The sequence below is a fragment of the Oryza brachyantha genome, chromosome 2 (genome assembly GCF_000231095.2).
Source record: "Oryza brachyantha chromosome 2, ObraRS2, whole genome shotgun sequence".
Classification (NCBI taxonomy): Eukaryota; Viridiplantae; Streptophyta; class Magnoliopsida; order Poales; family Poaceae; genus Oryza; species Oryza brachyantha.
The window spans coordinates 18,774,240-18,790,208 of record NC_023164.2 but is presented as its reverse complement, the minus strand read 5'-3'; the positions used below and the strand labels follow the sequence as shown (position 1 = coordinate 18,790,208).

The 15,969-nt window shown below is 37.4% G+C and overlaps 1 protein-coding gene across 2 annotated transcripts; it reads right to left on the bottom strand.

Moving 5' to 3' along the window:
* Window positions 1–926: 926 nt before the first annotated feature.
* On the bottom strand, window positions 927–12,087 carry LOC102722183 (ADP-ribosylation factor GTPase-activating protein AGD2-like). Of its 2 annotated transcripts, XM_006647496.3 has the most exons (20): window positions 11,897–12,087; window positions 10,543–10,619; window positions 10,081–10,181; window positions 9,689–9,759; window positions 9,388–9,450; window positions 8,766–8,810; window positions 8,592–8,657; window positions 8,468–8,515; window positions 8,289–8,384; window positions 8,168–8,209; window positions 7,831–8,046; window positions 7,377–7,508; window positions 6,470–6,682; window positions 6,262–6,348; window positions 5,816–6,064; window positions 5,323–5,444; window positions 3,840–3,930; window positions 2,506–2,921; window positions 1,779–1,883; window positions 927–1,311 (listed from the first exon to the last, which is right to left on the bottom strand). In XM_006647496.3, exons 1-20 carry the CDS (start codon window positions 11,942–11,944, stop codon window positions 1,308–1,310), a joined length of 2,292 nt encoding a protein of 763 aa, XP_006647559.1. In that variant the 5' UTR covers window positions 11,945–12,087; the 3' UTR covers window positions 927–1,307. The 2 variants fall into 2 exon arrangements, with proteins under 2 accessions (XP_006647559.1, XP_006647560.1); XM_006647497.3 differs by lacking the exons at window positions 10,543–10,619; window positions 11,897–12,087 and having other exon boundaries at window positions 930–1,311; window positions 10,100–10,184.
* Window positions 12,088–15,969: the final 3,882 nt, after the last annotated feature.

The window sequence follows — 15,969 nt, the reverse complement described above, 5'->3', positions numbered from 1 at the left end:
ACTAGAAAAGAATAAAGAAATCATGCAAAATTTTACCTTTCTAAAATGCATTCCTTGCTGTATGAATTATTTCATATATCTTTTTTTTGTTGACCCCAGTTCAATCTGTAAACTTGTGCAAAGATATGTGATGTTAACCGGTAAGTAAAAAGATTGGTTTAGCCTATTCAATCGTAAAACTTTGGTCAATATATGTGGTCCAATGTTAAATTTACTCTCTATATTATAATATGAAAGATTTTCCTCAATGCAACTAAGTTTATCCTTGTTCAACTATTTGTTATTGATAATGTCCTTTTCAATAATATACCTTTGATTTTATCAATTATTCACAATATAGCATTGGACCAGTTTTTTTCTTGAAAAACTATGCAAAATGCCCTCATAGACATACAATGTTAACAATTGATTTATTTCATTAGAAGGAAGTTTCAAAAATATTGTTTTGTGTAGCCTCAGTACGAAGTTTATGTACAAGTTCGATGATTTTTTTAATTAATATTTTTTATAAATGTAACTTATTTGTTTTATGCTATATAGAATACTTTTTAATGCTGTTATTATTAATGCAAACCATCCTTCATATGATACATAAAATATTTTTATGCATGTATCTTTTATGCAAGTGATTCCTCTTTCGTACCACACAAAAAATAACATTGCAAAAAAAAATCTTAAAACAAATGAAAAAACTTCTATGCCATGCAAGAAGACTAAAAATATATTTATTTTCATAATTTTCTTAAATTTCTATTGGGGCTAATCAATTATCAACCCTTACATGTATATAAGAGCAGTTTTGATATTTTTGGGAAAAAAATCAAACCAAACGGTGTATTTTAGAACAATTGATAAATTCCGTGATATAGGGACAATATCAATGACAAATTGTTAAACCACGATAAACTCAGTAGCATATAAGTAGATTTTATCTAATATGAAAGATTCAAACAAAGACAACTGCAAACCACTCATGGCTGCAAATAAATGGATTTCAAAGTTTGCACGATAATGGCATGCTCGTATATTGCTCCTGTGTGCTATTTATTACATGGTTGATGAGGAATTGGTACAAACTTGGTATACGAATAATGGACGTATACTACTATATATTCTAAGCTGCAACTGTTGTACAGAGCGTGATCTGGAAGACTGGCACGACATAAGTGCAAAGGTCAGACCGTCGGCGAAATTATCTCAAGGTCAGAAGTTACAAATGTATTGATTTTAGAAGAGACTAAAGAATTGGTACAACGCTATCCGATACAGACATTTGCTTACCAAAAACCTGTATTATTCTTGAAACTTCACCTGCACAAGCATGTTCGTTACAGTGTCAGATCTTACAACAAAGTTAATTAGTGCAATCAAATGATGATGCATATGACGATATTCTAATATGTTCATGCTAGGAAAATGTCAGTATTAAACACAAGGAAGTGGGGAGACATCATCCCCATATGGGGCCTAACAAAATTCGTAATGTGATTAGAAATAACATCTTAACCCAGCTTCAAAAAACAGGCATAAACAAGCTGTTCCACAAAAATTCAGGAAACAGCAAAGATCGATATTCCTAAGAAGGCTTGCTTAAGCTCTGTTTGATCAAATATTTACCATATGAGATGCACTTTAACTTCTCAGAAATGACAATATTATATGTTGAAAGAAAACCGTGTTCAAACTTACAAAAGTAAAGGAAAATATAGCATTTGCTAACTGCCGAGATAAAAATATTATTGTGAAAAGCAATTCATTAACATTAATCTCGATCATACCTCACAAATAATATGAACAAATCTTCATCAGTTATTGCTCCAAGCTCCATTCTTCTCTCTAAAGCAGTCAGGCCTCCACCATCTTTAATGGTTGTTCTCGCGCCCCTATGGAAAGGAGATTCATTTAAGATTATCAATGTAGTTAAACAAAAATTAACAGTGACTAATTGCTTTTGTGCTATCCAGAGGAAAATGGGAGGACAAACACAGGATTAAAGGCATTGTAGTAATCGAAACAAAAGAAGAATTCTGCATGCTGTGTTGTCATTGATGATCTGGAAAAGACACCGCTCAGGCACTCAAAGCGCAAGTGATATAGCCCACCAATTTAATATGAGGGAAGATATATGATGGCTGCTATATTGTCGTGCTGAGACTGAAATGAGACAAACCTTCATGGTTTGCTTTTCTACACGACCAGTCGACCTGGACATTGGATGACTAGTATGAATACAAGTGTTCCGCGAACAAGCCATCACATTGATTTTAAACATTTAGGCCTAAAATTGATACATTTCGGCTAAAATTGATATGTCTCGTTCTCTACTTTTATGCTCAATGAAACAGAACTAGTTGTCTTTACATAGACTTCAATACTTCAGCTCTGCAGAAGTGGAAACAGGATCTCTAGGCTGTGCATGATATGTCATGAAGAAGCATACGTTATTAACACTGATTATATTGCTGTGATTATCAAAATTCCATACTGATGGGAATTCAATCCTACCTCTTTAGCAGATGCTTGGTAAGTGCATCGTTTTTCCTTTGGGCACAATGGTGCAACGGTGTTCGCCCATGGAAGTCCTGCTTGTTAATATCCGCACCAAAAAGAAGCAGAAGCTCCGCCATTGTAGAATGGCCATATTGGCAAGCGATGTGCAACAAGGAACAGCCTTGTAAACAACCTTCTGGTTTCCCAGAATCATCCTTAATATCACAAAATGATGGATCAAATAACTTCCTGTCTGTTACTGATTGATCATGATGAACATCATTGTTTAACTCATCATATGTCATGTTAGGGCTCACATCAGCCAACACAAGAATGTGATATGCTGTTCTCACATCATTCGTCCTTATAGCCTCCAATATATCAATACTAATTGGATTGGTATTTTTGGCAAAAAGAAGCTTGTCAACATACTGCATAGATCATTTACAAAAGTTAATGATGGTACAATGAAAAGATCCTCACAATCAAGAAAACATGGAGCTCTATATTCTCCGATTCATGCGTGAAGCTAATACTAGCAACATTAGCAACAGAGTATTTGAAGAAAGAAGGAACTTGAGGGGTGTTGCAGCCTGCATCACATCACACAGACTTGAGGTTTTTAAGCAGTCATTGATCATTATGCAAGTTTTAAAATTGAAAAACAAAAAGGTTAATCGTTAAGCAAGTAATTCATCCATTATCTATTAATTATCTTTTGTATCTAAACACTATCCCCCCAACACAACTATTCGAAACTAAAAAGATAAAATAAGTGTTGGAGTGTATAAAGTGAATTGCATGTCTTTCCCTATCAGCTTAGGCTTTTAAATGCAATTGGCTGGTCCATGCAACTTAACATGGTATCAGAGCCAGAGGTCTTGAGTTCGAATCTTGGCCGACGCGCAATTAAATAAGATAATTGCAGCTCACTCCAATATTCCACGCTTGAGACTTGAGGGGGTCTCGCGTGAGGAGGACTGTTCGAGTGTGTATAAAGTGAATTGCCCATAAAGTGAATTGCCCGTCTTTCCCTATCAGCTTAGGCTTTTAGGTGCAACTGGCTAATACATGCAACTTAACAATAAGCTACAAATCAATGAGTTCTCGCTCTACTATATTAACTATAACAGTGATTACATCATAAAGGATTTCCCATTATCCATACAATTGTTGCTAACTATATATGATATATGTGCATGTGAAAACCCCCAATTTCTCATCCCCAAAAAAGGTTACGTCGGAATTCAATCTTCAACTAACACATGACTAACACAAATACATGATATACAACAATATCAAGAAGTGTCGCTAGGTTTAGCAGATAAAGGATGAACAGAAGAACCTACCTTTGATTGTATGTACCTTTCCTTTATTGAAAAGGCATCAGTGGGTTTAGGCTTTTCGATGAAAAGAATAGCGTCGTTAGACTCATCTATTCTGCATACATGTCAAGAAGAAATTAGACATGTCAAGAAGAAATTAGATAGGTGAAAAGAGCAAAGTTTGTTTTTCCATCCATATGGTGGGGGTGAGGATGAACATTTTTGCGAAAATACTCGTGTGTTTGATGTTTACAGCACTGCCCCTAGAAACAGAATTTTGCCTTCTTCATGTTGTATTTCACAGAAAGACGAGGGTTCTTTAGAAAATATTACAAGCTTTCAGGTGGTGGTAGGGTCTATTCAGTATTAGGTACATAAACATATAGTCTTTTGCAAAAGTGCTTATACATCTGGCGGTCATGAGGAAGCCATGAACAGTGTGCCAATTGTTGGGGAGCCCAGAACCCCATGTGGTTTGGAAGGTTGATTCAGCAACAGTATTGTATTCAAAGAAATCTATTCCGGCCAACTATGCTGCACTGATACTTCCGAAAAAAGTGTGTACTGGTGTTGAATGGCGTGTCCAATGCCAATATGTCTCCAACGCATCTTCAATACGCATCAGCCAAGTATCAGAAAATTAAATAGCAAAACTAACTAATTTAATTATCTGATACACCGTCAACACTTCTCCAACACATTGTGACACTCCCAGCCCATTAAGCCACATGCTAACCTTGGGGGTTGGGAAGATTCCATTATGAAAACACATTGATATTTTAGACAGGGGTGGTGTAGGCCGAGAGAATGTTAGATGGAGGTACAAGTATTGCAACTATGTCGACTTTAGTATCCATAGACTTGCTGAAAAGCTACATTTTCCTTGCTTGCAATACATTATTTTTTTTATTTTGGTGACAAATAACCGAGAATTTTGAAAAAAAAATGCATATGTACTATTGTTATTAGAAATATGTAGCTGTCTGTATCGGTATTTTTTAGAAAATGGTGAATCCTTGTATCCGTGTCAGGATGTATCCATGTCCGTGCATCATAGTCGACTAATCTTGAACATGTGAATGAAATTATTAGCATTAGCATTTCTAAAGGATAAGACACTTTCCTTATCTGCCACTCATTATATTATTCAGCACCCTACCCATAATGAAACTTATTTATTTCAGTGCAGACGGAATATCCTATTGAAATTTTCAAGTCTGAGTGTCAAGAATGCTATAGCCCATTAGAGTATTAGACATGCAGTACTATGCTCCTTAAATTAACAAGTAACACAAAAATATTTAAAAATGACTAAACAATGCGTGCATAAATACAAAAGTAGTTGGCACACATTACCCATTTTGACTAAAAGTTAATTGGCTTTTGTATTAGTCAATGTACCACTACTCCAAGATTTCAGAAGAGAGGTGTGACTTAAGCAAATGTTTAAAACATGAAGGCAAAAATGTAGTTAAGAAAATATACATATACATCCAGTTTAACATACCCTTCATCTTCTTTTGGAAGCATAGCTTCCCAAATGGAATTAGTGTAATCATTTCCAAGTTCATGGAACAAATCCATTATCACTGGCTCCCATACCTTGACATCTAATCGCAAGGATCGAACCTACATCAAATAACTGCATCAGATGCAATGCTGAAATATGAAACAGGCTACTGTTAAATCTGAGAATCAAATGATATCTTAAACCTATAAATGAGAAAGACATAAGGGTGGTTGGGGGTAAGATGGGGAAAATTTTGAATGGAGTGGCCCGGTGGTTGGAGGGGAAAAGTAGAACTCTAGAAGAGCACTCTTTGCAGAACAAATTTTAATCCTAGAAGTCCACTTATTGTGGGACTGAGGGAGTAACTTATATGTTTAAAATTTTGAATTATTTTTCCATGGAAGATGGAATTAGGTCACCAAAAACATAACTGTGAATGAAGTAGCAAAAAAGAGACTAAAAAAGAAAGATAAAGTGCCAGAGTTCACACCTTTGAAATATGGACTCCAAGATTTCTATGAGCCCCAGAACACTCGATACAAATAAGAATACCTAAATTTAGAGATGCCCAATCAGGATCTGGCGAACGACATTCTGCACAACTGTCATTTCCAGGAATATTTCTGAGATGGTTGAATATATCATCATGTCCCTCTGAACTTTTGGTCTCCTCAAGAGATAGAGAATCAACAGAACTTCCAGAGCCATGATTTTCTGCCTCTAGATTTCCATATGACACCTGAGATTAATTAAATCAGGATATAATCACTACAAAATTACCCCAAACAATTGATAGCTTAAATAAATGTATGCAATGCACTAAAATGGAGCTAATTAAGGGGCAGACGAAGCACTATTGCTGCATTAAATGATTATGCAATGGAGTGTATCAAAGATTTGCTTAAATGTTGCCATAGAATGTATCGAAAGAGAAACCTGTCTTGGAAATGGTAAATTAAGTAGTGATGCAATAACACCAGTAATTTTCTCAATCCAATCCTTTTGGTCAGCACCAGTTTCTGCCTGCCATTGCCAAAGTCTATAGTATTAATATCTAGATAAATGAATGTAGAATCAAAGAGTAGAAATATGTTGTCTCAGAAAGTTTGACATCTGAGTATAGGACTATAAGAGCTACAATTACCTGTAAAGTGTATGCCTTCACGGGAGAGATTATTCTGAAGCAAAATCTTAGGTCATTTTCTTCTGCATCAATCTTAATTGTTGAAGTTCTGAGATCAATTGTGCGGCATGTAAGTGAATTGTCACCCTGAGATGAAGCCTTTTGGTTCAAGAATCTGAAGCGACTAAAAACACCAGTCCCTTCCCCAGCTGTTTGCTGTGATGCCGCTCCTTGCTTCCCACACAACAGAAAAAACAGATAAATATAAAATATGGAAAAAACAACAGATGATTGTTAAATACTTCAGGTAAATTATGTAACACGTTTAAGGTATAGATCCCAAATGGTACACTTTAAAACAAGGCAAAATTTGCTACAAGGCATCCAAAAAACACGTAATTAGCCGGTGGGCATCGTAAGATCGCAAATTTGTTGTAGGGCACTACAAAAAAGTGGTAATTAGCTGGTAGACACTCCGGCCATTATTTTATTATTTTCAGAGTAAAACACATGAGAAAATTATCAAAATACCGAAAATGCCCTCGGTGGCCATCATGTTATCCGGACTCGCCGCTGCCTCCTCAGTCGCAGGCTAGGGTTAGGATGGATGTGGTGCGGCAACGAGATCAATCGGGTCTGGTCCAATCGGCGACAGTCAGGATAACGTGGTGGTCAGCGAGGGCATTCTCGGTATTTTGACAATTTTCTCACGTGTTTTACTCCAAAAATAATAAAATAATGGCCAGAGTGTCTACCAGCTAATTACCCCTTTTTTGTGGTGCACTTCAATAAATTCGTGATTTTACGGTGCACACCGGCTAATTACGCATTTTTTTGGATGCCCTATAGCAAATTTTGCCTTAAAACAATCTATGACAGCCCATAATTTCCAACTGCACATATCAAATCGCTAACTTTTATTGCATACAGATTGTTTGTTTCCTTTATTCCCATAGTAGTAAAGAGTCCCATGGCTGTTAAGAACAAAGAACCTCCTCTTCCATTCGCCTCGTGAATTTTCAGAACGCTTAAAAAGATAACCTTGTTTGATTATTTGAACCTGGCAAAAGAATAAATTAGTAGAATAAGCCAACAAAGATTCTCAAAAAGGGTATATATATATATAGGATAAAAATGTAGTTTGGTAAACTATAAATGGGAAAAATAGTACAATACTAGAATTTGAACCAAAGGGATAACATCATAGATACTATTTGCCTAGACTCCTAATTTAGGAACGCACAAAGAATCAATCACCATCTAAGAATTAAAAGGTCTTTGGCACTTAAAAATCATTGATCTCTCATGCAGCAAGCTTAGATTTTCAGATATCTTAGCTTAGTGATTATGATTATTTACTCAACAGTGGATAATTGAAGTACCTCGCCATTGGCAGTTGACTGCATTAAGGCCTCAATCTTTTTATAGGATTGAAGACCGACAACATGGATACCATCACCACTAGTAGATGTGTCCACATTACTAGCCATTCTCAAGTTCGCGATTTCCTCTTGAGTTCTATATTCTTGAATTCTCTTTGCAAGTTTATCTTGTTCGTTGATAGCCATTTCTTTTGATTGTTGTGCATATGTTAGAACCTGCATCAAGACCTTACAGTTATCATATTCATGGTTAAATTATGGTCAATAGATCCATGGTGATTGAAACAAATGTTCATCTGTTTTTAAGACCAATAAGTCAGAGAAGAGATTACTGAACCTGGTGAATAAATGGTTCCATTTGACTCAGTAGCTCATATCCCTAGATCATAAAGAATAAAATCAACAAGAGCCCAATAAACCAAACAACAATAATAAATCAAATTATAGAGTAACCATGCCTGCTTGAAATATCTCAAATGGGCATCCATCACTGCACTAATTGATTCTAGGAACTCATACTTCTTCTTTGCTTCAATATTTGCAAGTGCATGTACCTGAATTCCTTACAAACAAGGAGAATCATTGGTGGAACAAAATTATATAATTAGCAACACTATAAAAAAATTTCCATACATACTAAGTTAAAGCGGCATCGTTCGAAAGATGACTTGGCATTGTGTAGATCCTGCAAATTGGAATTAGGGACATTATATACAAGCTAAATAAATGACCACTTATAGAAAAAAGTTGTCCCAGTTTACCTCCTCAAGTCCTGTCACTACTTCTGCTCTAGTCCCTTTCCGGACTGATACAAACTTTTCACGTGCCTGATAAGCAAGATAGCAACAAATTCTTAATAGGGCACCACATGCCAAAATGAAGAAATACACAAACTAGAAATTAGGTAATTACATAGCTAGAGCGCAAGGTGTCACCTGATCATACCCCACTGTAGCCCTATCCAAACGTTGACGACAATCCTACATGCAGTACCGAATGTTAGCATATGATATTAACAAATTAATGTGTTAAAAACCTTCCACATGAACATCAAGACAGTAGAGGCCACTGTAAATAAGATAGAAGGACATTCATATATTGTTCCATTACAAAAAAAGGAAATAACTGAAACTCAAACTACGGCTCCCATCGTTTCACCTTTTGAAAGAAAAGGCAAAGCAACTTATTTGCAAACAAAAAATAATTTGTGGGTAGAACTATTGTATCTATGTTCATAGCGATTCAAAAGCAAATGCTGCAAAATAAATTGCGATGAAAAAACCACAAATTAAACTCCAAAATTATGTTTTCAAATTCAAATGTTGGCTTATAATCAGTTGCATAAGTGGAACAATGGGAGCCATTTCTAAGATCTTTTCATGCAATTTTTTAATTGTCAGTTGCAAAAAGCTTGAGGTTTGGATCCAACAAGAAGTCAATCATGCAAACTATGTATCCATGAAGAAGAGCAAAACCTGAAGTACCCGTACTACCTACATGAATACAGATTTCACAGTAGTGTGATTAGTTTTTCAGAGAGGAGGTTGTCAACCTCACCTTCACACCATGCAAATCCACATTCATGAATTGCATCAAACGTTCACTAAGCATATGCTCGACCTGTTTGAGGGAACACACTGATCAGAATGAGAATGAATCTTATTAACTTGTAAAAACAAAAAGAACAAAAAGGGTTTGTGTTCGCAAATAGGCCTTTTACAATGTTCCAGTGTTATTTGCATCAAAAGAGAACTCGCACTCCCATTCAGCAATCTTATTTTTCAACATTATCTATGCATGACATGAAATTACATATGGAGAACAAATGAAGAATTCAATGATATAGAATAGATAGTACCTGAGAACGAAGGAGTTCCTTGTATGTTCCAAGCTCCCTAAAAGCAGTAGTAAACTTGGACATTACAGGCCCTGCAACAGAATTCAGAATTTTGAGCTTTCATATTGAAAGCTGAATGTGTTCATGAACTACACTTTGTTAACAAAATTGTGCTCTGTAATTCCAGTTAAATGGCTTGCATAAAACCATGTTTAGTGCTGAGAAACACTGCATTATCATACTACAAGCCTACAACATAAATAAGTGAAATAAAAAAATCTCCACATTAAGTGTCTGGTTATGTCTGCATTTATATATATTCTAATGATCTATTACTATGATCTTTCCTACCTATGGATGGGAAATCAGGACAGAATCAAGCAACAGATATAACACAGATTTAATGAAATAACCTCCAATGGCAACACTAACAGGATCATCTTGACCAGCACCAAATGCTTCTAGAGCATCAGCAAATGTTAGATCTCCTGCGTATCCTTCATCAAGTGAACCCCTGAAACTACGGTTATCAGAAATACTATAACAAAACAATGCATCGACTAAATAGTTTCTTATTATCCTTGTAAATCTTAGGAAAAATAGATCATTACATGTAGCATGATAACACAAAAATGTTAATCCTGAACCAGAAAAGTAAGAAAGAAAACAAAGCCATCTATCAACGCTATATTTTATGACAATAAGCATTTATGTTTACATCAGCATAAACGTAGATGAAAAAAAGTATGTGTTTGCCAAAACCAAAAAAAGAAGAAATATGCGTGCTATGCCTATCCGTACTACATCAATGTGTATGTCTGCGCTGTCACATTAGGAGCTCGCACAAAAAAGCAGTAGTTAGGAGCTTAATTTACATGAATCGTTTGCATCCTTTATGAAGATTTGAACACCGTTGTTTCAGTTCATCGGTTAGCTGTTCCAGAGAATTGACCTGCAAATAAGTCGAAATAAGTCTCAATCTATAACTTATATCCATGTCAAGATTTGTTTAAGATGAAAACAAAAGATTCATTGGGAAATATAGAAGATTCATGGGATCATCTTTTGGGTATTTGAGGGGAAAAACCGAATGGTATATTTGCAAACGAAAAATAATTTGTGAATAAAACTTTTATATATGTATTCTTAGGGATCTAAAAGTCAAGGCTAGAAAATAAACTACGATGAAGAAAAATCTCAAAATCAACCCTAATTTTAAGGTTGAAAATTCAAATTTTGACTTATAAGCATAAGCATAAGGCCTTGTTTGTTTCCACTTAAGATTATTATAATCTATATTATTGAGTCATATTACTATAAGTTGGATTATTATATACTGAAGTATGTAATGCATGTTAAGATGAGTAATTAATTTAAAGCACCTAAGGGTAGTTGGTCTTTAGCCACTCAATAATCTAGAAAAGACATCCTTGGAGGAGCTTATAGTAATTTGGGCTCTAGATTATAATAAGCTAACACAATAATCTAATTGTTTGTTTTAGATTATTACTATAATCCAGATTACAATAATCCTAAGCTAAAACAAATAGGGCCTAAGCCAAAAGATGGGGGCTTCAATTTGATGGTGCAAACGGGAAGCTTGAACTCCACGTTATCTATTGGAAGTACTAAGACCAATATACATACGGCCTGAATCTAAACAACAGGTCCTGTGACTTCTAAGTTAATCCTAGAACAGCCCTTCAATCTGGAAAAGAAAAGCTTCAAACAAGTTTTTTTATCAAAGTGAGTCAGTACAGATATAACTACAAACAAAATGGCACCACCATCATCAAAATTAGAAATGCATCACTTCTCGAACTGAAAACAATCAGAAAAGAATAGAATGGAACAACCATGCACCCATGCCGCCAATTCAAAACAGCTAACGAATTCGCGGAATTTGATATCCATTCTAATCAGAAACTAATCGCATCCGTAAAACCAAATCGATCAATGGCTAACGTAGCACGCGAACTCGTCGAGATCTCGCCATGCAGAATGCTTCGGACATCCCAAATTCAACCCAAAGCTACCACAGCCACCCAACCTCCAGCCCACCACCTCCAAATCCCCCACCCGCGACGCGATCCAAATCAACCCAAATCCAACCAAATATCGCAGAGCCGGCGGCGAGATCTCGCCCAGAGCAACGACCCCGGTTCAAGGTGACAGCCCCGCGGGCAGGGAGGGAGGGAGAGAGAAAGTGGGGCAGCGGCGGCGGCGTACCTGCTTGCGGAACATGGGGGAGTCCTCGAGCTTGGTGAAAGCCGCCATGCGTGACCTCGTGTGGGGGATGACGCTGCTGCTGCTGCCGCCGTCGCGGTGGCGGTCGAAGCTCGCGGAGATCTGGGGGGGCGTGGGCGGGAGGTGGGAAGGAGGGAGGAGGAAGAGGAGGCGGTCGGCCGGGTGGTTGCTGCCTGCCTGTCTGTCTGTCGCGGTGGCGCTTCCCTGTTTCGGGGTGCACGGCCACCGGGCTCGGCTGGCCGGCTGGGCTGGGCTTTGAGACCAACCCGCGACTAATTGGGCCGGACTAGTGGACTGAATTGTTATGGGAAATTATCCTACAAGATGGCCTAAGGTAATCCTTAGGCCGTGTTCGGCCAAACGGGCATAAGTTAACTTATGTCTAACATGCAAAACAAAGTAATCGATTAGTATATAATTAATTAATTATTAAAAATATAAAATTAATTAATATGATTTTTAAAATAACTTTTTATAGAAATTTTTTAAAAAAAATACACCGTTTAGCAGTTCGGGAAGCGTACACGCGGAAAATGAGAGAGATAAGTTAACTTATGGGGGGCAAAGAACGCGGCCTTAGTTAATTTCAGGTCACTTAATTTGACAGTGTGTTCGATTTTCATCCCTAAACCGTAATACCAGTCTACCTTATCCAACAGGTCCATCAACTATCAAAACCGGTATAAACGAGATTACTCGATGGTTTAGATGACGTTTTATCTCCACGACAGGCTGGCGCCTCTCCTATCTCCCTCACAGCATCCTTGTCCCACGTATTTTGTTTTGTTTTTTTTAATTGTTAAATTTTGCTTTATGTGTCATGTTAGATGAAGATCGAGTCAAATTAGTCATGCAAGCGTCCTAAAACCACCGTTCAAATCGTCATGGGACTTTTTTTGCGTCGGTTTTGATAATTGAGGGACCCGTTATATCTAGTTTTCTGGTTGGGGAACTAAAATCAGATTCGTTAACAAGTTAAGGGACGTTAGATGGACTTATTTCATATACCAAATTGTTTTTTTGAAGGGGGGCAAAGACTGCAATTTGGTGGAACCTGTATGTTTGATCCAACTCTCAGAAAACAAAAATAGAAAGAAAATTAAGAAAGTGGGACTTTTGTCACTTGGATTGTGTGCTAGGATTTGTTCTTCCAGTTGCTTTGGAAGGATTGTATGCTAGGATTTTGTTCTTCCAATTTCTTCGAAGGATTGGGCTTAATGGTTTCATCTAACAGAGCTCATCCAAATTGTCACTTTGGATTGATAGAAGCCATATATAAAGGGTGTTTTTACGCTACCCTCCACTTGTAAACAGAGCTGAAATCGCGGGATATATTCCACTTGTAAACACCTGGAAGCCCTAGGAGATAATATGGAAGATTTGGATAAGTTTCGGCTATCTTTTCGCAAATCCATTGCACCTTTGTGCAAGTGGACACCAACGCTACTATAGAATCCTGCTCATTTTTTAGATAAATAGATATAAACATCGGTCCTTTATTTGAAAAGAAGCTATATCTACTTATTAACAACTTTCAAATTGAACACCTAGCTACACCGTAAAGTTTAGAGATGACAAAAGACAACCGATAACACCTATCTAGATGGAGAGACACACTAAAAAGGAAAGCATACTTCTAAAATTCCATCAAAAGTCGCAGAAACTATATATGACGTAATCTCCAATCTTTGGCATACTTGAAAGATGAGCTCCTTATTGTCATCACACCTTTGTAGTTTAATTGGAACTAATAAGTTAGTCTGCAAATCAACTGTATATAAATATAGTTGTCCTTCTATTCAAAAACATGTCGTTTCTATTAAGCCAAATAGCCCAACATAAACAAGATGCTTCTACCAGCATAATTTTTTTTTTTTGGTTCCTTTTTGCTAGATTGTCGTTGGTTAAAACAACCCTTTAGACAGATACCAAAGGAAGATTTTAATTTTAAGAGGCATTTTTAAGTTTCCAAATCACCTCATTTCTCTTTGTATAACCATTGTTGATCATTGACAAATACATTGACGGACAAAAAAATGACCATTTTGATGAAGATTCTATCTGAATATGCACTATTTTGGCAGCCAAGTTATTATATGAAGTAAGATTCCGACTCACTAAAGCTCTTCTAGAACTAAAAGCAGAAGCCACGGATGCATTCTTTTTTCCTAAAAATGCTATATAAAGAATGGTATTGGTCTTTAAAAGAGGCATTACCAATCCACATACCCTCCCAAAAACCTACCTTGTTTCCCATTATTAACAGTAAAGGTCCCCAAACTTAAAAACTTTTCTTTAATTTTCATATGCCTTGGCCATAAATGAGCCTAGCTTACAAATTTTCAAATTTCAATAGAGTAGGTATCGGTCAAACACCTATTAGGATATGTAATTGGTACGTAATAGGTAATGTGGGTGTGAATAACTCACAAAACAACATGTTCTCCAATAGATCGCGCATAGAAGAGTGATGTCTATAATTTTTGGTATCATACTTGGAGAGCTTTTATTAAGACATAAGCCAATTTTTGTAAATGACCAGCATATAAAACAAAATTTATCTTGGCATGCCACGTCAGCGGATGGAGCGGGTCGGAGCCCGTTTGGACCTATATGATACACCAGACAAGTTCGGGGACCCAAAAAAATACATCTTGAGAGTTCATGGACCTAGATGACACATGTACACAAGTTTAGGGACCGCTGGTGTACTTTACTCTTTATCTTATTATTTTGTGGAAGGACTTGAACATGGAAATCTCATAGAAATATTGGATTCACAAGTTGTGCAAGAGGCAAACAAAGAAGAAATTAATGATATAGATTCAATCACAGAAGTATGCTTGAAAATCACGAGCTCCGCCGTTGGAAGCCAGACTCCATCCGGCTAACAAACATCAAGACGGACAGTGAGGCTGTACTCTTCTTCTAGCAAGTGACTCTGGACATGGGTTCTACCAAGTTCTGACGGGAGAGTTATAGGCTTCCATCGTTTCGCAGTTGCAATTGTTTATTAACTAAAATTTAGATTTTAAAACTTAATTTTAGACTTGATTTCGTAATTTTTCATAGTGGTTTGTTTTACAAATTTTGCTTTTGAGTCGCTATGGACACATATATAAAAGTATTACCTACAAATTATTTTTCATTTAAAAGACGTGTTTTTTTTCTTTTAAAATACAAAACGGTGGGAGCCGTAGCTTGCAAAATACGTGCGGTCCTACATCTTCTCTCCTCCACATTAGTATTTATCTAGCTGGACTGATGAGACCAACCGGCACGACGGTGTATTGTGAATGCCCTTGTGGCAGAAACGACGGTAGTGCACGCTCGCCGCCGCTCGTGGCATGAACAATGCTCTGACGTGGCGTGTGGCTCTAGCCCACCACGTTGGAGCAACCTAGGCAGCTCGACGTGCACCGTACCCCGCAGAGATCCAAGGAGCTTGTAGAGGGCACCCGTGGCTCTGTCAGAGTGAACATGTGTTTGGGCGCATAGCAGGAGGGAGGACAAAAAAAGTGGTTCGAGCTTTACCTGGATCCACCGAGATCCGAATTCGTGCCCTGCCGAGATCCGAACCCGTGACACGCCGACGAGATCCGTTGCCGAGTGTCGCCGCCGAGATCTGCCCACCACCCAGTTCCGCATGAGGACAGGAGGGCGGCAAGCTCTCCGTTGGATCTAGGAGCTCATCGTTTCGGCACAGGCGTGAAGAGGAAGAAGGTTGGAGTGACGACGACGACACAAAGGGGAGGAAGGTGGGGACGACGGTGTTGGCGTGAAGAAGAACCGAGGAAGATGGGGATGGTCCGACGGTGACCCGGGTTGGGAGTAACTTATATTTTTCCCCTAATTTTTAGGGGGCACACTATAAAATTTTGGACTTCTTAGTAAACTTAGGGCAGCTCCAATGTATTTACTAAAGAGGTGCATGGAGAAAAGAGAAACAAAAGAATAAGGTGCTATACATTGGAGTATGGGTGCTAGGCTAGAAATTCTAAGCACCTGTTACTTGTTTGGGCAACTGGTGCTTAAATAAAAAACTAATTTTAGTT